The sequence below is a fragment of the Acartia tonsa genome, chromosome 13, assembly GCF_053477335.1.
Source record: "Acartia tonsa isolate MP-2025a chromosome 13, ASM5347733v1, whole genome shotgun sequence".
Lineage (NCBI taxonomy): Eukaryota > Metazoa > Arthropoda > Copepoda > Calanoida > Acartiidae > Acartia > Acartia tonsa.
The window spans coordinates 28002915-28028284 of record NC_137272.1 but is presented as its reverse complement, the minus strand read 5'-3'; the positions used below and the strand labels follow the sequence as shown (position 1 = coordinate 28028284).

Below are 25370 nucleotides of genomic sequence, written 5' to 3'. Positions count from 1 at the left end.
TGGACGTACGGACATTCTGGTAATGATTATAGAGTTGCTACGCTTTCTAACTCGTACCTAACCATTACAGGAATCCCCATGCAAAATTTGAAATCGATAGGACAATTCTAACATGCCTAAATTAACGAAAAAAGCTATTTAAAAAAGAAAAAAATCAACATGTTTAAAATGGACGTACGGACATTTTGGTAATGATTATAGAGTTGCTACGCTTTCTAAATCGTACCTAACTACTAAAGAATTCACCATGCAAAATTTGAAATCGATAGGACAATTCTAACATGTCTAAATTAACGAAAAAAGCTATCCGTGACGGACGGACGGACCGACCCTAATTATAGAAAAGCTTCGCTTTTAAAAAATAATATATTATTTATACTATAACGTTGTTTGCTGTTTTTATATTCTAGAATAATATTATCCTCAATAGAATTATGGACTTACGAATTGACAAAATATGTTGAAGAGTAGCTAGGCTACTAAAAAAACAGAAGAGGAAAACAATATATTATAATATAACGTTGTTTGTTATTTTTATACCAGAGTATAATTATTTCCCCTCATCACACCTATAAACATTTTTAGTGTCAATACATCATAGCAAAAAAATTGCGAAAATTGGCGACTCATTCGCAATTTTTTCAGCTGGTATTGACGATTCATTCGCAATTTTTTCTGCTGGGTAGGTAATAGAAGATGTAATGATTCCCATACTGATATCATTTTTTTAAAAAATTTTCTCTTCCTAGAGGCTAGGGGCGAAGAAATGTGTCTGGAAAATCTTATAAAAAAGTAGCTTTTTATTTAAAAAGTAAATAGAAAAAGTAATTTTATTTTCTATGAACACTACATGTGTGTATGTTGTATAAAGTCCATTAATTCTTGATTAATTTGCTATTTGGCACTTTCCAACATACCCAGCTGGGTGTTTACACATCCTTGTGGAAAAATCTATGACTTATTATCTTTATAACCATGATTGGAAACAATGTTATGATAAATTGTTTATTATCATAGAGGATGTATAATGTATATCAAATTATTGTCAATTGTTTCATTCTCTAAGATCTCTAATATATATGGTAACTACTTTTACTAAGTCATTCATCTGACGTTAATAGAACAGAAATAATGAGAAAGATAAAGATTTTTCAATCTAAAGTTTTAATTTCATTTTAGCTTGCTTAAAAATACTTTCCTGGCAATTTTTTCCTGCAAAATGGTAGTCAATTGGCCACTAATGGTTGGAAATTGGTTGGAATTTTTAACTTTTGAAATCCATTTATCTAAGAAAATTAAAGGTCCAATAATTGAAAAAATTAATGACTTTTAATTTTATGACCTGTTAAAAATATTTTCAAGTGAAAAATGCAACTACTAATATGTTTAAAATAATAGAAATTGTTTTTAAATTATTGCTGTGACAAAATACTTATTAATTTAGGGTAATTCTATTTGTATAAATATAAAGATAATATAATTCTAAAATATGTCTGTACTGATATATAAATTGATAAGCAGGATGAATACAAATACAAAGTGTTGATCAAAAATGGGCAAAATCTTTCAGAAAATTTCATAGACTAGCCTAGTATTTTTTTTATAATTTCGCCAATAATAAAAGTACTAGTTTTTTGCCATAGACTCATCTCGGGGAGGGTGGGTAGGAAATAAAACAGCTTAAAACCGCCCTAAGAATTTAAATCCACTAGCATTTTTTGAGATCTTTAAACAAAAAAAATCTTTATTTTTCATTAAAAAATAGGATAGTTAAATATATACAAATCAAGTATTCAATAACTTTTTAGAAACCTTGAAGCTTCTAAGACACTAAGGTATTCTTAGTGCAATTTTTCTATAGTTAAAAAAGAGTGTTCTAGTGTATTTGATCTTTTCATCTTGGTATTTCTTTCATTGACCCATTTTGTGATGCCTTATTTGAGCCACACCAATATTGAAGTGTCTGATATAAATATACAATCAATAGGATACAATTATTTTTACTCTCTGTTTTCATAGGATACTGTTTGTTTTCTTTTACTTTAGTCTCCGATGTTTTAGTTAAAGGGTGAGGTAGCTTATTTTATATTTGATGACAAAAATAATTTATAACAGTTAGATAGGATAGATAGGACAGAGTTCTAAACCTTTGGGCACCAATGTACTTTACAGTCCAATGTCCCTATATGTTTTAGAAGAAATTTTAGTTTGATAAAAGTGACTCCCTTTCCATGTACAGCACATAATATCAGTAAGACATTGGACTGTAGATAACACTGGTACCTAAAGTTTATGACCACATTAAAGTATTCGTTGGCTCGTTGGATACTCTAATTGAATGTTATTTGTTGATTATTAACTATTAGTGTCAAAACTTTACAAACCATAATTAAAATCTTCATATTGGGTATTTGGAAATGAATAATCAATTTATCATCCATTGTCTTATCCCTCGAGATCCCTGACACTGAATAGAATTGATGAAAGGTTTTATTAACAATGAATAAATAAATAATTAGAAACAAATCAGCCATAAAGAGATAGATTACAAAAATCAACTGTGAAAAAAATATGTCTGTTTGATAATTTTAATCTAAAAAGTTATTAAAGGATATTGTTATTGAGTAGATGCTCATTGGTTATGATGTTATAAATCTAAATTAAATGGCAGCCAAAAAATCACGTTTTTCCTCAAATAACAGTCTCCAAAACAGATATACAAAAACCTCTAGGCATCCATCTCAAGTAGGAGCCACGATCTTTCATACAGGAAGCCTAAAGACAGAAAGACTAACACTTGGAAAGAAAGGTAGATTTGCTACTAAAAATCACAATTTTTAGGTCATTAACATAAGTGATATTATGCATGTTAGATGTACTTTTCGAAATGCCAATAAAACAACCAACCAACTGACCAAAAACTTTAGGGAATAACCACATCCCCACCTCCCCGATTATATTAAAAATTAGATACACCATATTGAATATATGAAAATAGATAAAATTGGGGGAAAAGGTAGCGCTTGGTTGTTTAGATATATTCCAAAAGGGAATCACTATATAAAATAATCCGCCTAAATTGGAACTTGAAATATTTGGCATAATTTATTAAAATGTGTTAGCAAAGACCTCAAGAACCATTCTATGTATATAAACTGAAGATTAAAATGCCTATTTTATTTGGTTTACTTGAGTTAGAAAGTTTACGCTGGGTTTTTGTACTAAAAAGCTAGGAGAGAATTTAGGGTACAGTTGAAGGTTACAGTATTTTTATTGCTTTGTGCTTGAAAGATTTCATTTAAAAACAAATGGAAATATGATTTTCTTCAAACATCCTGTGAAAAACAATAAATTGTAATGAAAGAGAAAGCCCAATCTGTCCCGATTTTGTATCACTTTTGAAAAGTGCGATTCCTGTAACGTCATATTAAAAGGGAAGGGGGGAAGAAAATCTCTTCCCTTTTCTCCCATCTCTTTTGAAGAGATTTTCTTCCACTTTCCCTTTTTCTTTCCCGAAACGTATATGACGTAACTGGAATTGCACTTTTCAAAGTGATACAAAATCGGGACAGATTGGGCTTTCTCGTAATGAAAAGTTGGCTTTTTAGCATTTTATTGAGTTGTCATTTTATAGATTATTAAAATTTAAATTCAATTGCAAAAACAACGCAAGGATTCTTAACATGATGTAACCATATGTTTGTAACTTCCCCCTAGTAATTTTTTTTAAAAAGTTCTATATAAATTTACTAGTGTGTGAAGCTGGTAAATATTTATTTGTTTATTGTATAATATTATATTGAGAGAATAGAATATAAAAATATATATATTTACATTTATATGTATATATTAAAGTTGGGTGTATGTATAATAGATTGAATTGATACAAAATAAAGGGGGTGTGAAGCACACATATTTTTTTTGATGATTTTTTAAACCTTTTAAAAAAAGTATACACAGGGGTGCCTTTTTTACCAGCTATTTTATGTTCAGATAAAGTCTAATCAGAAATCAATTATGCCATATTGTTAGTGAAATCACATTTCTATCTTACTTAGCCTCAAAGGAAATCTTGTTTTGTTCACTTTCTCAGACAGACGGACGGACAGACCAAACCTATTAATAGGATAGCGTGCACTTCTAAAAAAGTGTTGCTTATAATGTATGGAAATTAAAATTTTTGTTCACTTAGACCTCCCATTATTTATTGAATGTGGTAAATATGCAATAAAAAATATTGCTATATTTTATTTTCATGTTGTTGTTGCGCTACTAATGAACTTAACAATCTTTTTTTCCGAGAAACGAGAATTGCTGCTATATACCCAACTTTTGGTTACGTAAGGTCCCTGATGGCTAAAATTCCCCCGCACACAACAATCTGGATAAATAGTCCCCGGGGAGTTTTATCTCGGTATTGTATACACACAAGTTTTGGTCTCATTTATTCTTCCCAGTCCCAGAGGGTTAAACTGTTTTCTCGTATTCATTCGAATCCGGTGGATAGGAACCGGTTTTCTTCCATACAAAAAACTATGTCTAGCATCGCATTATATCCAGCTTTCTACGAATACAGAAATGTACAATCATAAGATTAAAACCAGTTTTTTTAGCCGGTGCCTTCGGCACCTCGGGGCTAAAACAACTAGTTTTAATCTCATAATTGTACTTTCTATATCCGTGGAAAGCCGGTTATAATACGATGCGAGAAATAACTATTATAGGAAGATAGATACACCCTGTGCCAAGCAGAAGTGGCGGTTTCCCTTAAAATGCCTACTAAAGCACAGAAACTACTCTCCCCCTATTTTGATTTAAATTTAAAATAAAGGGGTTAGTATTTTGAGTTCTTGTTTTTTTTACTTTGGGTTGGGTAATATTAGGTCATATTCTGTAAAGGGAACCACCGCAGGGCTAGAGCTCCTTACAGTGGTTAGTCATGAAGGTTATTCTAAAATAGCTGTATGTTCATTTCTGTAAAATTCATTTCTGTAAAAGAGTAATTAGATATTGTTGGATCTAAGTTAGGTTGAAGATTAATTTATGATCTGTTAATATTTAATTAGTATTGCAAAAAGTATATAAAATTGTATTATAATATGTATTATTTCTTCTTCTGGTGTATAAATAGAGAAAAATAGTGGTGGGTCTTTACTTCAGCACATGAATCACATTATAAAATTATCAGAATCGCATAACACTTTATGTCGACAGTCTCAAGTTAATGAGTTGGGGGGGGTTTAGAGTACAAAAATAGACTGGAGTTAAACCAATTTATCAAGAAAACAAACACCACCTATAGTAGTGTATCTGCTATTCATAGACGTCCAAGGGGGGGGGGGTTATTGGGTGATTACCCCCCCCCCCCCCCAATGAATTTGAGGGTGCCGTAGGAACCCTCAAAATTTTGAATTTTCAATTTTTACCCCCTTCAAATAAAAAAAATGCCTCTATGAAATAAAGATTACCCCCCCAAATAAAAAAGCTTGGACGCCCCTGCTGCTATTGTGTCTTTTTTTAGTGCATATGAAACACTATGCAGATGTGTTAATATTGGGTAATGAATGCACCCAAGAGAAAGAAAATATGCCTTCAGGCAGAATCAATATGTCAAAAATAAATATTGACTTATTTCTGGAATCCTTTGATATATAAATTGTTTCTTTTTTTTGTTAAAAATATTAACATCAAGAAAGGTTGCACTATATTAATATCGCAGGAGATTTGCTATTTAAAACCTTTTTTTTCTGAATCTTATTTATGAGCCATACGGGATAAGAAAAGATGCTTATTAAAAGCACAGCTACTCTATAAATGTGTTACTCTCCATAAAAGGTATTAAAATGATTACCAAGCTATTAATCAAATATATACGATATTAAAAAAAAACTATTATTTTATGGGCAAAATTGTCCGTTTACTTATTCCTATTTCGTGGAATAACTATTTTTTTCTTAAAGAAATATAAACATATAACATTATCAAAGATTGATTAAAGGAAAAGCATAATATTTGCTTCATTACGTCTTTAAAAAAACAGCTTACAGCTTACTTTACCACCAATGAAAAAAAAAAGGTTCTATACCGACCAATGAGACGGATTTGTGGTTCAATGCATGATGATGTAGGAAATCTATCTTTCTGTAGGTTTTTAAAGTCATAATGGGTCAAATTGTTTTTATTTAATTCCAAAGGCATATCTTTTCTTGAAAACTAATCTTGTTTTTTTTTAAATAAATATTTATTCTATTGCATCTTTATAGTTCAACAGTGACATACTAAAGAGACTAAATTACCAGAGAGAGTCGGGACAATGGGAAGTTTATTACACTAGTCCCCAAAAGTTTTATAATAACTTTTTCTTATTCGTTGGCTTAGCCACATTGGGGACTTTAGTGAATTTTGATTGATTGGATCATAAAATTGAGTGTTCACCCGTTTTAACCACTAGATTTAACCCACAAAAGGGCTAATTTCGTGCATCATAATTGGGGATGTACAACAATTTTTAGGGCATTGTCTTATCCCTTTATATCCTTGCTAAATTACTGTAAGATGTTATGGCCTGGCGACAGAATTATGTTATAAATCTATCAATTTCTAAGAAGTTCAAATTTTGTATTTTTTTAGGTTTCTGAAGACAGCCGAGGCCTTGCAAGTTAAGGGTTTGGCCCAAACTCCCCTCATTTCAAATCCAAACCCATCAGGTTAGCACTTGTATTCTAATGGATAGAAGCGTAGCTACTCTTTAAGTTATGTTCTTTTAGTTACACTGTTCAAATTTAATTTGTGAGAGGGGTAATATCAGTACCTCTATTTCTTTGGCAAAAATTGGAACATTTTCAAAGGACTTTGTTAAAAATCTTTTTCTAAACTTTGCAAGAAATTTAAAAAGACATAATCCAATTATTTGAAAAAGTTTCTCAAGTAAAATTTTGCATCAATTTAGAGATTTTTTCTTCATAATACGAGCACAATTTTGTTCATATATAGGGTAGCAAATTTCTAGGAAAAGATATTCATAAAAGAAAACTCATAATTTAAAAAAGGGGAGGATTTTTCAAAATCTGATTTTTCAATCTTTGATAGCTCATTTGGACAGACTGACGGACATCCTCAAATTGTAGAGTAGTTTTGACACTAATAAAACAGACAGGTAATTAAGTTCAGAAATATGCATTGCAAAAAAAGTTTATTTAAGGGAAAGCAAAAAGTATCATGAATTTTTTTTAACAATCGACCGATAAATTTTGTACATCCCTAATAATTAAACACAAAATTATACCTTCTATAAATAACAATTATTGTTTAAAAAGGTTTGGACACTCAACTTAATGAACCAACCTAGCAAAACTCATTATAAGTCCCATAATTGTTAAGTTAACGAATAAAATAAAAAGTTATTAAAACACTTTGAGGACTTGTGTAATAAACAACCCATTGTCCCCTCCCTCTCTGCAAAAATCTAAATTCTTTTTATTCCAGATATCTCCGAGGTGGGAGAGTGTGATGAAGATGACTCTAGGAGTGAGGATGATCATATCAAGGAGGTCGAACAAGAGGATGGACAGACTGATGATTCGGAGGTAAATTTATTGATTGATTAATAAATTGATTGATTAATGAATTGATTGATTTATAGTTTAATAGATTGATTGATGATTGTGATTGATGGAATGATTAATCAATGGATTGATTGATAGATATGTTAAACTAATATAATTATTATACATTAATGGATTAATTGGTTAACCAATTAATTTATACATTTATTGATTTTTAAATTATTGATTGTTTTCATTTGTTTAGATGTCACCAGTAAGAACAGCACCAAGCATAATCATTCCCAGCAGCCCAACTAAGCTCAACCACCTACCCCAACTTCTTTCTCTTCCCCCTCTCATGGGGGGCAGCCTTGTATGCCCTATAACAACCCCGACACCAACAACATCTTCTCTATCCCCTATCTCAGTACAATCATCGCCTTCTCCGGGGAGTAAGGTATTATGCTCCCCATTGAAAGTACCTACACCCCCCAGCTCATCATTATCTCTAAAACGCTCTTCCCTGAGCACACTAGCTCACTATCTCTCTAGTATTGGCACTATATCACCGCCAGGCATCAATATCATCAACAACAACAACAATTGTATTGCATCAACAAACAACGCGGCATTGCCGCCAAAACGTGCGCGTAAAGAACAAAACGCGGCAATGTCAACATCAACGACGACATCTTGTTACATCAGCAGCCATTCGCCGGTGAGAGTTGTTCCGCACATTACAACGTCTCTGCCTCAGCCCCCATCCTCAGCTTCTCCTCACTATTCGGGAAGTTCATCAGGTGGAGAGGAGCAGCAGAGCAACAGTGGGGCAGACAGTGAGAACGAGGGGCTGGTCATTGAGGAGGGTCAACCAGAGGAGCATCAACCTGTGAGGTCAGCTATTTTTAACTAGAATTTATATATTAATGTTTTCTGTCTAAAAGAATTTATATTTTTCGTCCGAAAAGTAATGAGTATACTTTTAAAACTAAATTAGAACTTCATGTTCATCCAGTGAAAGATTTATTTTTCTGCTATTGGCCTAAATTGTTAATGTTTAAATTTTTTTCTAGATTTCTGAGCCATGTGTTATCAAATGTTGGGTATAGTAGCTGTTCTACAACTCCGACAATGTCGCCACATATCCAACTAACCTCACCTAGCTCAACTACATCGGATAACAACAACAAGCTTTCATCGGGTAAGGTTAAACCAATCAGTGAAATAATATGCATCAAAAAAAGATTTTCGGACAAACGAACATTAACAAATTTAGAGTAATATTGCTCACGTTATAGAAGACTTTAATTATTATTTAGTACTATGTTAGTATTTTGCAAATTTGCTAAATGGACCTTCTTACAATTCTGGACTTGATTATAGAGAAGCCTTGTTTATAGCATGGTGTTTATTCGTCCCAGGAATCATAATTCTAAAAATATTAGGTAATTAAAATGCTTCCAAAAAAAAGTAAAACTTATGAACTTACGGATTTTTTTCTCGGTTATTTTAGAGTTTAGGCTTTATAAATTACTAGCAGCTGCACTCATAGCATCTACGAGCTCTTAATAAAAGCAAAAATGCTTAAGACCATACAAAAACTAAAATCTAAAAATTAAAAAGCTCAAAATGTTTAAAGGGCATTTATGAAGCTTCCATAAAATAGATAACTTAATCGGTTTATAAGTTATCGAAGTCTTAAGCTATACAGACCAAAAAACCTTACTACTTTATACCAATGAATTAAAACTACGTATGGACTTAATTGTCCATGGATTTTAAATCTATAGAATAACAGTTAAATAAAAACATACATATTTTCCTACTTTAATCCTAAATTGATAGAATAATCTTTTTATTTTGAGTTGGTGTGAAAGTGTAAGAAATTCTATTCAATTCAAACCATTTTTTTCTTCTAAGAAATCTGTGTGAGTGTGTGTGTGCGTGTATGCGTGTTTGAGAGATAATCTTTGAATGGGAAAAATAGGGTTGCCACTTTAATTTCAAAATTTATCAAATTATTAGGAATGGTTAACAAATTTTGTAATTTTAGCATGTTTGACTTTAGCAAAATGTTTGAAAGCGAATATGAGTGGATCAACAATAACATCCTAGTTTCCATAAAAGGATCTCGCTGACCGCTCGACCAATATGATTGACCTTGGCAGTAAAGCATCTCATAGGTACTTTGGAGGGTTTTAAACTATTTTTGGTGTGGGGGGGGGGGGGGAAAGGGGGGGGGGTCGGTACTTCCACCCTCACAGGAGAAATTGCTTATAGAAGAAAATGACCACCTCCCCAAAAAAATAATTTCCTTTTCTTTTTAAAACGTACATGAAAATTAGATCTACTTAATTCCCCTCCCCCACTCCCCTATTCGTGTGCCCCAAGACGCAGCCAATGGTAAAAGATAAAGTATGCTTTTGGGAGCCACGATACGGTAGTGAAAAGTAAGCATATAAATTTAAGAATTTCTATATGTGTGTATTTTATGGTGTGCACTTATTTCCGCACTTGAATAGAAATTTAAAATCGCCAGAATAGCTAACTTTTACAACAACACAAACTGTTCTATTATATTACATCAGTATTTTTATTAAAAATCTTTTTTTGGTGGGTGGGGTATTTTTTCTTGATGGAACATCTTTTTTTAGGGGGGGAGTGGGGGGTAGGGTAGTTTTTCTAGAGGGAATTTCTCTTTGGAGTGTAGAGGTACCCTTACTTGGACCTCTAAGAAGCTATACTGCAAAAAAGAACCTTTTCGGTTTAGCGGTGAGCTAGATCTTAGGCGACAAACAGACACTTATCCTATCACTTTTGTATAAGGATTATGTGATTGTGCGAATAAAAAAATAAGATATTATGCGGAAGTGGATGAAACACCTTGTATATTTGCTGTCTTCAAACACCTTATTTACCAGGGAAGAAGGGGACATTGGGCTGTTTATTACACTAGACCCATTATAATAACGTTTTCTTATTCGTTTGCTTAACAACTTTGGGGACTTTTATTGACTCTTGATCGGTTGGTTAAATTTAACCACTAATTGTAATCGACAAGGGTAATTTTGTGTATCATATTGGTTATGTACATTAATTAATCGGCCATTGTCTTATCCCTTTAGATCCCTGATATTTTCGGTCTTCAGATACCTTATTTACAAAGCCAGAGGGATATAAAGTAAAGTTAGATCATCTTAATATAAAATTTAATACCTAAGACTTAAAGGAAAGGTTTAGACCTTCAAAGCTTTATAGATAATTCCCAGGGCGATTTGGCACAATATTGTATTGACAGATTCAAATGGAAATATTATTTAATAATTAATAAAAGTAATGTTACTCAATAATTTGATTGATCATGTCTATTTATCTATCCAATTTTGTAATTTTGATTATTGTTGAGACATATATAACATGTAAGCAAAAAGGAAAACTTATGTTTTTTAGGTTTATTAATATTCAAACCTATTTGATTTCTAATTAATACTAGAAAAAGAAATTCATAAAATAGCCATTTTTTAAGGATAATGTAATAGCAGTTTCAAAATCCTATTATTATATATCAGTAGTAAGGTCTGTTTGTTTATCCGTTATGATCTAGTAACCATTGAACTGATTGAGTTTTCCTATTTTAGTGTCTTTACATATGTCCTAGGGTGGTTTTCAATTATTTTATTATTAAAATGAATTCTTTCTTTGGTTTTAGTCCATTTTCCTGCCCCTTACCTCCTCTTTCGATTACTTACAGCTCTGTATTATAGTGGCTCAGTCTCTAGTAAGTAACTATAGCAACATTAATTAATCTAAAAAGCTAAGTATGAGTATGAGAGTTTTAATAATCATGGAGGGTAGTGGGTAAAATATAAGAGTATGTTTCTTTAAAACTCTAAATTCTAAAAGTTATAAGTTTTGTGTTTGTAAATTCGTTTTTATGCTGGGATCTATTCTACAGGGATAAGACAATGGCCGATAAAATGTTAATCTCAAATGATGATACAAAAATTACCCCTTCTGTAGATTAAAATTAGTGGTTGAAACGTTTGAATACTCAACTTAAAGAGCGAACCAATCAAAATTCACTGAAGTCCCAAAATGGTTAAGACGAAAAAGCCCAATCTTTCCCGCTTTTGTACAATTTTTGAGGAGTACGATTCCTGTGACGTCATATAAAAAGGGAAGGGGGGAAGCAAATCTCTTCCCTTTTCTCCCATCTCTTTTGAAGAGATTTTCTTCCCCCCTTTCCTCTTTCTTTCCCGAAACGTATATGACGTAACTGGAATCGTACTCCTCATAAGTAATACAAAAGCGGGAAAGATTGGGCTTTCTCGTTAAGACGATGAATAAGAAAACTTTAATATAAAACTTTGGGGACTAGTGTTATAAACAGCCCAATGTCCCCTCTCTATCTGATTTTTATGTGTGCAAGTTGAATAGTATCTCATAAATGGCTTAAGAGGGTGTATTGGAGACATAGATAAAATAGCCCCTAGAGCTCGTTTTGGGGCGAATCCACTTGGAATGGCCGAGATTTGCTGATTTTTTTGGTGATTTTGTGGAAAGAACTTTTTAAGCATTAAGGGAAACCCAGGGTAGAGAGCTTTTCTCTTTCTAAACTTCAGTCCTATCATTTATCTTCATAAACTGTTGCCTTCAAACAATTACAACAAATCATATAGATATCAAATTTAGTAGAAAAATGTAAACATTGGAAAGCATGTTGTTTCTAGTTTCTCAAATGCTACTAAGTTATAAAATATTTTTAGTAGTCAAAAGTGAAAATAATATTTTGGTTTTTATTTGTAGCTTGGGATTTAGATAACTAATTAATTAATCGATAGAGTAATCCACTTTAATGAAGCTTTACATAGGTCGAAGAATGGTTTTAGGCTATCTTATTTTTAGATTTATGCTTTGGGATGGTTTTAGGCATCTTTTTGCTTTTCTTGTCTCATTTTAAGCAGAGCTCCTAGATGCCAGGGGCGAAGTTATATCTGTTAAAAAAATCATTTTACGAATTGGTTATACCTTATTCCTGATGTAAATAAATTTCCAATCTAATCAAATAGTTTGAATATGCTTAATCCTGAAATTACTTTCCATAGTAGCTATAAATAAATGGTAGAAAGTACTCAAGAATATTTAGAGTTACCAAATATCAGGGAGGGGGGGGGGGACAATCGAATCCTCACCCCCAATTTTATCAAATAAGTTGTCTTTAGTATATTTGATTTTTTTAATGGGGGTAAGTGGGAGGGGGCTGGGGGAGTCGGTAGAGGAACACTATTCGCCTAATTTTCTCCCTTAATACTTATTTATAATGTGAGAAATTTTTGTTGGAAAATAATTCATCGCCAATTGTCCTCTCCCTGTGAATTTTATCAATGAAATTTATTATGCATACTAACAACGCAAAACAATAAAAGAATTGATTTGTTCGAATAAAAACGTATTTTTCTAATAGCATAAAGTAACAATAATTAAGTAGACAACATTTATTGTTTTTCTACTGGCCATTTAAAAATATAATATTAAATGAAAAAAAAATATACTATTTTGAAAACAATTTTTTTTTAATTTGAGTTTTTTTATTATTATTATGTTTGATAGTGAAAAAGCTTTGAGACTTCAAAAATCTACGTTATTCTCCAACTAATAGACAGACAGATCAACACATTTGACTCTTCACAGAAGCTTTGCTACAAACAAAAGAATTAACATTTTTCACTTCTAAATTTTCCCGAAAATTAAAATTCCCTTTTTCTGTAAGCCATTAGAGTAATGAAAATTTAAAGTTTTATTTTTGTCATGTACTTGAGAGAATATTAATGTTATAAATTATAGCTGTTTATGTTAAGCTTTTTTACTTATGTGTTTTAAGCGACTGTCTTACCTTCAAATACTTTCTAGCTTATAAATATAAACTGAAGGAAATGGATATTTCCTTGACGATTTTGGAACAAATTGTAAGCCTATTATATGATATAATTACTAGGGTGGGTCGATTTTGAAATTTCACATTAGTAGACATTGGCAAGGGTTACTGGGCCAGTATAAAAACCTGTGAAACTTGAAAGAGGTTTTTTAATCCAAAACCAACGGGCGATCGGGGGGTATAAAATGTGCCCGTCCCCCTATAAAACCAAAAATTGAAATTCCTTCAAACACAGGTCAAAATGACCGCATTGAAATGCTGGATACAGATCTGAAAACCGTTTTGAAAAATATTGATTCAGTCCGAAATGATTTTCAAATAACCTACCAAAATGAACAAATTTGACCAAATCAGCTGTTTTTAGGTACTTAATGAGATCTCATTCGAACTAGGAGCAATATTTTTCAAAACGGTTTTCAGATTCGTAATCAGCATTTCAATGCGGTCATTTTGATAGGCAACATACCTGTATTTGAAGGAATTTAAATTTTTGGTTTTATAAGGGGGTGGGCACTTTTTATACCCCTCGCTCGCCGGCAGCCATTAGAGCAAAGTAACTTTTGAAACTTAAATGGGGCTTATCATACATATATATGACTTCCAAACTTATGATAACAGTAAAATCTAAAAAAAAGGGTGAAATGGGCCCACCCTAATAATTACATCTAAAGAAGGTAAAACTCAAATAATTAGGGATTTTGTATTTTTTGAGCTATCTGTCTTAAATTTTCGTTTTTCATATTTGTTACGCTCTGTATTTAGAAAGCTTGTAATATTTGTTGTGGTATAAATGGTAGACCCATTAAAGATATTAAGTGGGTAGATTTCAAATAAATTGTTTTATCAAGAAGCAAAACTGCTCTATAAATCCCCCTTGTTTTATTTTATTTACTTAAACAGATTTGTAATAGTTTATTGCTGTTTTTAATAGATTAATTTTAATTGCTTTCACACAGAGTACCTTCTACTCCCCCCCCCCTTGTATACAGATGTATGTATATACAGATAACTACCCCTCCCCTTTTTTCAATGACCTTTTTTGTCTGCTAGAAAATTGTTTTTTGCTACTTGGCTGTGTTATATATTCCGTTACCATTGGTTGATTTTTAAAGACTTAATTTAGAGTCAGCACAAGGACATTGCAATGGGGAAATTCAGTCATTTAGTCCTTTCTCCCTATAATGTTTTACTCTATTTTAAATATGATGGAGGAATTTTTTCCATTTGCCTAGCCCTACAGTGCCCTAACCTTGCGGGTACTATACCTGGAGTACCCTAACCAAGTACCCACTATAACCCAACCTAATCTAATCTAAAAAAATAAACATACCGATGAAAAATTAATCCCCCCTTACTTATTTTCAATTTTAGAAAAAAAAAGGAGGGAGGGGTTATCATTGCTCAACAAGGTACTGTATGTGAAAGAATTGATTACATAAAAGTAGTAATCATTTTTTGTTTGTGAAGGATGGCGGTAACCTTTGAGCCTATATGGTTCTCCTTTACTATCGAGTTTTTATAGGTTTATGGAACGTTTATACCTATTTTGAGGGAGGGTATCACCACCCTGCTAAGAGAAATCACCCCTAGAATAAAAACTATATCCCCCAAAATTTTTGTTACTTCCTTCACCACCTTAAGAACCCCTAGAAAATTCTAGGTGCGTAGCCTCTAGTTATGCATACAGCAATCATAAACTTATCACTTCAGGGTAAAGTTAATTACTATTTTAATCAAAATTTTCTATCAAAATTCAAAGAAAAAATGAATCTTTAATCCCCTTTTGAATTTTCTTGATTTATGAGAATTTTTGTTCCATAAATCTTTCTAACATTAAATCAAAGTCTAAGTATCTATCTATGAAATATATGTAGAACTTAGGCTTCTCTACAATATTGACTGTAATAATTAACTGTTGTAATATTAATATTTTAAATCCAACCCTCCATTTTTTATTTTGAGGACATTTAAAGGGATATATTGCATACTATCTGTACAAAAAAAAGGATACAGCGTAAAGTGGCACCAAAAAAATGACGTCCACAATAAAGTTGACCAATGAGAGGCCAGTATACACTGTTATCGACCAATGGTAAAATTTATAGTGGCCTCTCATTGGTTATTTTATCGTATGACGTCATGTTTTTGGTGCTACTTTACGCTGTGTCCAAAAAAAGATATTGTCTCAGTTTATTGGTAGCAAATTTACCCCCAAAGTGTATTTTTTATTGACCCATTCCTGCAAATTTTCTTTTTTAAATGCAAAAATCTTGAATAAGTCTCAGAAAGTTTCGCTATAATTATCTGTAAATTGTATAAATCATTCTTGTTTTCTGGTCAAATAGCTGGAATGGTAAATGTTAGTTTTACAAATCAAATGTAGGGAATGGAAAACTATATAAATTGTTAAATTATGTTAATCCATCAATAAAAACTCGAGCTTGGGACCATTACAACAAAAGTAAATGGTCATTGTAGTTTTTAAAGAGCATAGATCATGTGATTTAGAAAGTCAACGATAGCTTCAAAAAATTAGTCCCAAGAGACGTTCAGATGTACATAATCACATTTATTTATCATTATTAAAACATTTTGTAACATTAGTAGCAACCCAAGAAATCAATTTTAGTTTATAAAATAAAAAAAATTCAATGGGGATGGGGGATATTTATTTAAGGGGAATGCAATAGTTGTAAACTCGCAATGTACCTTTGAGAATCTTCACTTTAAAGGAGAACCATTTCGGTTGGCGAATCTTAAGCTAAAGATGGGTAACCAGACAGACGGACGTCTTTATGTTTATAAGCTTATCGTATTCAATATCTTCGCTACTATTTGATATAATCGTCCTCGTTTATTTGAATTTTCAATTTTTAAAAGCGAAGCTTTTCTATAATTAGGGTCGGTCCGTACGTCCGTCCGTCCGAGATAGATAGCTTTTATTCGTTAATTTAGGCATGTTAGAATTGTCCTATCGATTTCAAACTTTGCATGATGATTTCTGAAGTAGTTGGGTACGATTTAGAAAGCGTAGCAACTCTATAATCATTACCAGAATGTCCGTACGTCCATTTTAAAAATGTTGATTTTTCTACTTTTTTAACAACAAATTTTCAAGTGTTCTAATTATCCGTTTGATCTGATTTTTGGTATATTGATTCCTGGGACAACAAAGAACAATATTATAAGCGAAGCAACTCTATAATCAAGTCCAAAAATGTAAGTATGTCCATAAACATTATCCTGCTTCAAGCAGTTTTTCAACAAATTTACTTACACTTTTGCTTCGGCTCTTATACTTTTAAATTCTGATTATTCAGTTCAGATACTATACAAGTGTTAATGTCCGTTTGTCCTACCGTTTCAGTGCTTCGCTTTTATGGATGTTGTCATCCTTGTTTAATAATAGTCAAGTCATTTTCAAGCTATTAAACTTCTTTTCTATAGTTCGTATTATGTATGAGTCATATTAAAGCTTTTTATTTATTACTTATGGTTGGTTAAACAACTATTATACGTTCTTAACAAAATTTTTAAAAATTGATGAAAAACCTAATCTTTTCATCGATCTTTTATTTCTGCACAATTAATCATTTTTAAATTAAAAAAATTAGGATAAGGTTAATAGAATACAAAAACAGTAGTAGAACGATAAAAATTTATGTTAACTTTAAAATTTTTTTTTTGTCTATAGTTCTTTTCAATAAGAAATACACATATTTAGTGAATATTATCGTTCTACTACTATTTTTGAGCCTTAAAACACACACCTTTACGGATTCTACCAGAAACCTACCCCTCTCTTTCTTTAAACTTTAAAAGTAACCGGCGCTTCCTCCCCCCCACACTTTAAAAAAAATTGAAACAAAATATGGGGAGGGGGAAGTTAATCTTCAACAAGGCACTTTTAAAACAAAGCGCTAATCAACCTTAACTCCAGATCAAAATTTTCGACATTTATGTCCAATAAATTGAAATAATCAAAAAGTGGCCATTGTTGACATATTAGCGACATTAATTATTATTCAAATTACATAATTATGTAATAACTGACAAATTATCAATATTATGCTATACAAAAGACATACTTCTTATGTTAATTAAATAATTACACACAATTTTGACAAAATTTCTAAAAAGATTTCACATTTTTGTTTGTTTAGACGAACCAACAGACAAGGAGAAACTTGATTCAGCCTCAATCACCCCCACACACCCAAGGTAATATAGTCAGTCCACAAGTCGGGTATAGTCCCTTTCGTGACAACGCCTCTTAAGGTGCGTTTCGTCGTATTTTCATAGTCTTTTAACACACTCATTTACGCAAAGCCACGTAACTTAGCACATTTACAATAACCCTCAAACACCAAATGTAATATATTTTGTCATACACACACACACTCATACATACCCCGAATCACGTAACTTAGCACATACACAGTCACCACAACACACCCAAGGTAACACAGTCAGGTCACGTGACTTAACACATACACAATCACCTCTACACACCCAAGTTATTACAGCCAGTTCACATGCCTTGTTACACACACACAATTAGTCCCTCCCCCCCCCCCCCCACTCACACAGTCACATGCATATGACTTTACACATACACAATATAGCTCACTTATGCCATGCAGTTTGTGTAGTCTTGACTTTGACATGGCGTTTAATAGCCATATATAATTGTAAGAGTATGGAGAATGCCTTGGCCCAAATTACAACCATTCACAGTTAAAAATTCCAGACAATGGCCATCCAAATAAAAATTGCCCTACCCTACTCTTAAAGAAATTGACAATCTCTTGTTTTAGGAATAGATGGAGATGTATGCAACCACGTGTGTGCAACTACTGCTGGAAAACTTTCAGCAATAGTTTCAATCTGAAGCAACACATTGTAAACGTGCACGTGGAGAGTCAGGGCGTTAATTGTAATGTTTGCCAGAAGGTAGGACTAGTAAAAACAAAACAGGGATAACAACATCCATAAAAGCGAAGTTCTAATAACAGACAGTTGGGCAAACAAACATTAACATATTTGAGTGTCATTTTTACCAGCAGAATAAAAATCTACAAGTTTAAACAAAATAAAGGTAAATTTACCGCAAAATTGCGTGAATTCTGGATACATACTTACATGTTGGGTACTTGTAGCCACCGTGCAGGGATTAAATCGAAATAAACCACTCTCATTTTTTCCAAAATAAGAGTGAGGAGCATTATCTTTCCTCAAGATGTGTTAAATCACCGTTTGTCTTTGTTTAAAGTCTTAAGTTGACTTTTTGTTAAATTCCATAAATTTTAGGTGGTAAAGAACAAATGGTACCTCAGAAAACACTTGGTAACTGCGCATGGTGCCCCACTCAAGCGCAGCAAATCAAACGGTGGCAACCTTGGGTCTGACAACAATTTAAAGTTGGACACCATAAAAGAGGATTCAAATCATAATGTATATTTGACTCAATAGAGGTCGCCAGTGAAGATTGCGGATTTTTTAGTTTTCTTAGGTTGACGTCGGGTAAATTTTGACCAAAAATTTAGTCTAAAAATGATAAAACTGGAAAAAAATGTACAAAAACTTTTCTTTTGAATAGGAAAGTTTTGAAAAAGTAACAATTTAAATTTTGATAGTAAGTTTTATAATTCTTATTGTGTATCGTAATTATATAAAATTATTTTGTCTCTGAAAAAAAGTTTTTAAATACTTTTTGAGAGACACAATGTATCATTTCTAGTATATTAGTATCCAAGGGTTAAAGGGATAAGACACAACATGAAAAAAAAAATTGTTTTATTTCATTTAAAGTAAAGGCAATTAATATACTGCTAATAAAGACATTTGCTACGATATCCAAATTTATTTTAAAAAACAACATAACAAAATAATAGTTAAAGGTAACACTTTTAAATTAAGTATGCAAATTTATACCCCTTGCTTTTCACATGAATTGAGAGTTTTGGCTACTCAAAATAAATATTTTTATGCTGTTGACTCATCCCTAACCTCCCTTATTATAATTAATCCGAACTAAGCTTTCAAATTTGGCTTTCCAAACCCCAAACTATATTATTGTAATTGTAAACTTGAGATATTAAATTGATTATCTATTGTGACATAAGATACAGAATTACATGTAATATGTAACTGTCTACAACGTGCACTGTTAAAGATTAGATTTTTTTTACAACAGTTTAACTTGAGCATACATTTGATCACAAAATGTAATATTTTAATTTAAAAAAGGCTCGAATCAGCATATAGTGCCTAATAAAAAATGACGTCATACTTACAAATGACCAATGATAGGCTAGTAAACATTGTAATTGATCAATGGTAAAATGTATATTGGTCTATCATTGGTTATTTGTATTGTATGACGTCATTTTTATTGCTTCTAAAGGCGGCAGCAATTTACGAGATAGAAAATAACTTTCAAATAGAAGTTTATTATTTTTGTTATTACTTCATATTGTCTCGAAAATCTGAAAACGCATTTTTTTAGATTTCTAAAAAAATATAAAGTTTTAACAGTGCATGTCTTTGTAGTGGATTTTTTCAGGATCTTGGTGGATTTTTAGTGTCTAGAACCAGAAAAATTATCAAATTGGTTTTAGAAAAACATTAAAAATCTTAAAAATAAGATCCAAAATGCTTTAATAATTTAGTTTGCTAACGTCTTGTATTTTTTTTCTATTTTATACAAAAAAAATTAAGTTAGATTTGCCTCAAAGAAGCATTTAATTATTGTAAAGGATGATTAAATACATTAGTAGCGAATTTGTTTAACAAACATTAAGCATGTGAAGAGATAATTCCTTTTTGTTCAAGTTTTTTCCTTTAATTAATTGTTGTCATTCTGCCTCTGTCTTAAATTGGCAAAAGTGGGACAGACAGAACAAGACGGACTGAAGAGAAGCTTCGTTGCTAAACACAACACACACACATTTTTCTCCATTATATGTATTAGATAATTTTTAGTTATTCTTATGTCTTCCACTTGCATATATATGTTTGTATTTTGTTGTGTAATTTTAAATATTAATTGGGATAGTAGTTACTTACTATTTCCTGACATGCAAGTCTAATTGGGATTCTTAATAATGCCTTTTTATAAGTAAAGATCTCGTTTCAATTAGTTGTGACCTTTCCGTTACATTACTGCAACTAATTTTTTAGATCAAGTGCAGTTCACGGTAACATGTTCCTTGTATCGATTATCTACAAAAATTATGAATTTTAACGGTTACTAGCGGTCAAACGGCTTGACGTTTAAATTGTGTTTACAATAATTGGCTTATCTTACCGCATATTTCAATGTGCGGGTATAACATGTACATTCAGTCGTTTGGCAACGAGCTAAAGATCACAGATGTTTCGAGATAATAGATCAAAGGAACATTTTCTGTAAATTGTATGGGGTCCCACTTTTCTATTGTAGTGAAAAACAAACCATATCCTATAATATAAAGTACTAAGCTTTTTTGTTTGTAAAAGGTTCTCCTTTAGAGGGAAGCTTCGTATAGGCCCTGAGATGGTTTTAGGCTATTTTACTTATATAAATAAGTCTGGGTATGGTTTTAAGCTATTTTCTGCCCTTCTTTTTCCTTTCGAATATAGAGCCCCTAGATGCTAGGGGCGCAACCGCTAGTTTGGTTTTAAAGTAAAGCGTGATTAACATCTTTACAGTAATCTGATGAATTACTTTCCCAATTGATATTTTATTGTATTGTAGTGATTATTAAAATCAGGGCTAGGCCTTAACCTGTGAAAAAACGGCTGCTGCAGATTATTAAAATAAGTACAGCATAATTACTTAGCGGCAGCTGCAAATAATTTGAAAGTTTGAGGCCGAATGCGGCTACCAAGCTTTGATTAATATGTAATATTAAAATTTTTTATTAATATAAAGATCCTTTTTGGCTTTTCAGGACAAACTTATGTTTGTCATCAGTTATGATAAAATTCAAATCTTCCACTTGCTTTCAAAACAAATATTTTTTCAATGATTTTTTAATATATTCAAGCAAAAATAAATTAAATTTTCTCTACATTAATTGTTTTAACAATACATTATGTATAGATGCAAAACAAACTCTAAAAATACGCATTTTTTTCAAAAGATGTAAAAGAAATATTAAGACTAAGAGAATTATTATAAAAATGGCTTTCACTTTGTAAATCATAAATATAGATTATAGATCATGTATGTTTATTAGTAATTTTATTTGTATTATTGTATTTAAAATCTTATTTATTTGATGTAAATGTATTTTTGAAATTATAATAGCAACACAAATTTTAGGGGCAGATTTTAATCGGTTTGAACATTGTTAAAAGGGGCGGGGGTATATTTGCTTTCTGTGCTTATAACGTATCCTTCGAGCGACAGGAAGTAAACAAACAAACCAATTTTAGAGGAGATTTGCTATCTTTCATTAAACAAAAAATCAGTTTCTTATAATTTTCAAACATGTCAAATTAGAATCTTTTCTCAGTGCTGCAAAGAAACTGTAAAATTTAAAAGCTTTCAAAGAAAATAATATAAAATGTGTACTTATTTGTAAACAAATGTAAATACCTAAAATTTTCAAATAATTAGTATTGTATTAAGTATTATCTTTACTTAAGTGCCAAAATAACCACCGTAGTATTACATGTATGAGTCTTGCTTTCAAATGAAAACATATAATTAGCTTTCAAGCAATTTACGTAATGTATTAACAGTAACGAACCTTTCTAGCTTTCATCGCATTTAAATTAAACATTTTTTTGTATTTTTTATTTATCCTGTAAAGTACTTAACTGTTTATTATTGTAAATATTGATTATTATAATACTTATAAATAGTCATGGATGTCTTTTAAATGTAATTTATAATAAAACATTAATATCTCAATTGACTTCTTTAATGTTTGAATATCGCAGCTACTATTTAAAGATGGTATGTTCGTACGTCAGTCAGTCTGAGTGTCATGTCTCAATACTTCATGCTAAGGCTATTAACTCACCGACGCACAAGACTTGTCTAGAAGTTTATACATAAACTAAAAGACTTTTATTAATAGATAATTTTTATTAATTTCAACATCTATTACTTGTTAGTTTATATACCTGCTAGCGGATACGCTCCCTAGAGACCTCTAGGGGCACTTCAGGGGAGAGTTGAATTCGATATATACGAAACCTAATATTTTATTTTAGATTTTAAAAAGAAAGTAAAAATTTTTTTTTGAGAGGGTAATTTTTTACTTGGGACGATTTCTCTCGGGAGGGTGGTGTATCCATTCCCCAAAACAGTTATAAACCTTCCCAGGACATATGAGATGCTACCCTGTAAAGGAGAACCATATCGGTTTAGCGATTAGCAAGATCCTTCGGGTACAAACATACAGACAGACATCCTGTTACTTAATTTTAAGGATACAAAGAAAAAATCTTATAAATTATTTGTGGAAACACGACAATTATATCCACAAGAAGCGACGAAACGTTATCTAGAAAAAAGAAAGATTAAAAACAATGAATTTTGTACTTAATCAAGGAAGAAACATAAGCTAGCAAAATAATGAATTTTTCAATTTGTCGGTTCCATTTTAATAGTAGTTAATAATAAATTATCATTTGAATTATCATCATGTTCGGTATTTTCGTTATTATTTTCATGATTTTGAATAGTATCGTTATTTTCTTCACAAGTTTCCTCGATAGGACCACTTTCATTTTCATCTTCACTTAAAATTTCTTCCTTTATTTCCTCTTTAACTTCAACAAAGTTATCTTCATTTGCTGCACTTTCTTCACTTGTATTTCTTTTATTGTCACCATTTGAACAAACTTTTATTTTGTGTCTTTGTAATGACTGTTTTTTGATAAATTTTCTTCCACATGTTTCACATGAAAATGTCTTTTTCCTGCCATGGACACTTTGTTCGTGTAGGATTAGTTCTTGTCTACTTTGGAAAACTAAATCATGACATTGTTCGCATTTGTTGCCTTCTCTATGGAATTTTCTGTGTGAATATAAAGCGCCGCTTTGAGTAAATGTTTTAAAGCAGATATCACATGAATATGGTTTCTCCCCTAATTCCAATGATAAAGGAATAAGTAAACACGAGGCTATTAACATTCAAAAAAATCAAATATAAAATAATCTAGGCAGCAAAATATCAAGAAAAGCCTAACAAACGAACATATCAAGTTATAGAGTAAATGAACAATCAAAAGATTCATTCTTCACAAATAATAGCATCCAGTTATCCATCTAAGATAGAAGATAAAAAAGTAACATTTTTATGACCGATAGATATGTTATATTTCTATCTTGAATAGTATCCCAGGAAATATTTTTATTATTAAATAAAAGTATGCATTACGGACAATTAGAATAGCAAGTGAAAAAATATTTATAGAGTAGATTTGCTTTTTAAACGTCAAAAAAATATTACTAGTTAATTTAAAATAGTTTTAGACCTAAAGATAATACACTTCGATTTAATTTGTTTTTTTCTCTAGCAGATCTGTATCTAGGTATAAGTAATACAATTCCACGCTCATTACTAAATATTCCTTTAAACCTGCCTGTATGAATTCGTTGGTGTTCTTTAAGGTAACCTCTCAGTGAAAATGATTTGTCACATTCAGCACACTTAAATGGTTTCTCTCCAGTGTGGACACGTTCGTGCTCAATGAGGCGATTACGCTGGGAAAAGGAACGTCCGCAGACCAAACAGATATGATTATTTCTTCCATCATGCGTTCTTTTGTGATCGGACAAGGTACTTGCATGAGAGTATGACTTCCCACAAATATCACAAGAGTATAACTTTTTACCACTATGTATTTTCTTGTGATCTGTCAGTTGCTTATTATACGGGAATGTTTCATTACATATATGACATGTGAATATTTTACCATCATGGCGCTTTTTGTGATTGTATAAACTACCAACTGAAGCTAATACTATGCCACATTTATCACAAGGAAATTCCTTCTTGGGTTTATTTTTCTTTACTCCATTATTTTCTTCGTCTTTGTCAGGATTTTGCAATTTTTTCTCATGCAGCTTTTTGTGTTTATTTAAAGTACCAAGTGATGAGTAAATATTGCCACATGTATAACATGGATATTCTTTAGAGATTTTAGTGGCATTACTCACATTAATATTTGGTAATATTACTGGGTCGCCTAATTTCATAGATAACTTATCAAAGACTGATATGAAAACTTTATCTGTCCCATAAATTATGATAGTTATTCAAGATAACCACACACACATAATCATAATAAATCTTATAACACTAAAATGATATAAAAAATGGGTTATTTTTGCGCATAATAGACACAATCAATTTACAGTTATGGCCTCCAGACAAAGTTCGAGTTGATTGACTAATGTGTAATAGTTTAGATCATGTAAATGGCTGCTGTAATAGTCCCACAATTAACAGAAAAGTTAAGTTTTGGTCCAGAAAACTAGGATTAAGGCCGGCCATATAGCGTAGAGTCGTACCTCCCATCCCCCCTCCCCACTCATTAAAGAAAAAACCCAAGTAAAAAATTCATTTCTCCTCAAATTGAATAATTTTAACCACGTCATTGAATGAAGTTCCTATAGCTAGGAAGCTATTATTATTTTTAAAATCTTTAAGTTATCTATGCCTAAATCAATATTTTCGTCGATTTCAACAATTGGTTCCAAGTTGACAGATAACATTTCAGTTTCGTCGTCTTGTTCATTTGTATCATTGGTTTCTATTTCTAGATCCATTTTAAATTTTTTTTTATCTCTTAGGTCTGAAAACAAGGATAAGAAAATCTTAATAAACAAAGCTCATGAATAATATTACAATTTAAACACCAAATTATACAAACTTCCTGATTGGTCA

The 25370-nt window shown here is 31.4% G+C and overlaps 2 protein-coding genes across 4 annotated transcripts in view; one reads left to right on the top strand and one right to left on the bottom strand.

Moving 5' to 3' along the window:
* The window catches only part of LOC145334873 (uncharacterized), a 44370-nt gene extending 21951 nt beyond the window's left edge, over positions 1 to 22419 (top strand). For both annotated transcript variants that reach the window (XM_080180481.1, XM_080180482.1), the window contains 7 exons: positions 6631 to 6707; positions 7486 to 7586; positions 7810 to 8438; positions 8618 to 8745; positions 17643 to 17700; positions 18297 to 18432; positions 18790 to 22419. In XM_080180481.1, the coding sequence (XP_080036607.1) occupies positions 6631 to 6707; positions 7486 to 7586; positions 7810 to 8438; positions 8618 to 8745; positions 17643 to 17700; positions 18297 to 18432; positions 18790 to 18951 (1291 nt within the window). In that variant the 3' untranslated portion in view covers positions 18952 to 22419. The remainder of the gene's footprint in view (positions 1 to 6630; positions 6708 to 7485; positions 7587 to 7809; positions 8439 to 8617; positions 8746 to 17642; positions 17701 to 18296; positions 18433 to 18789) is intronic.
* Positions 22420 to 22538: 119 nt separating this feature from the next.
* Positions 22539 to 25274, bottom strand: LOC145334874 (uncharacterized). 2 transcript variants are annotated; one of them, XM_080180484.1, is made up of 3 exons: positions 25144 to 25274; positions 24060 to 24669; positions 22539 to 23565 (listed from the first exon to the last, which is right to left on the bottom strand). In XM_080180484.1, exons 1-3 carry the CDS (start codon positions 25250 to 25252, stop codon positions 23544 to 23546), a joined length of 741 nt encoding a protein of 246 aa, XP_080036610.1. In that variant the 5' UTR covers positions 25253 to 25274; the 3' UTR covers positions 22539 to 23543. The 2 variants fall into 2 exon arrangements, with proteins under 2 accessions (XP_080036610.1, XP_080036609.1); XM_080180483.1 differs by having other exon boundaries at positions 24064 to 24669.
* Between the last annotated feature and the right edge of the window lie 96 nt (positions 25275 to 25370).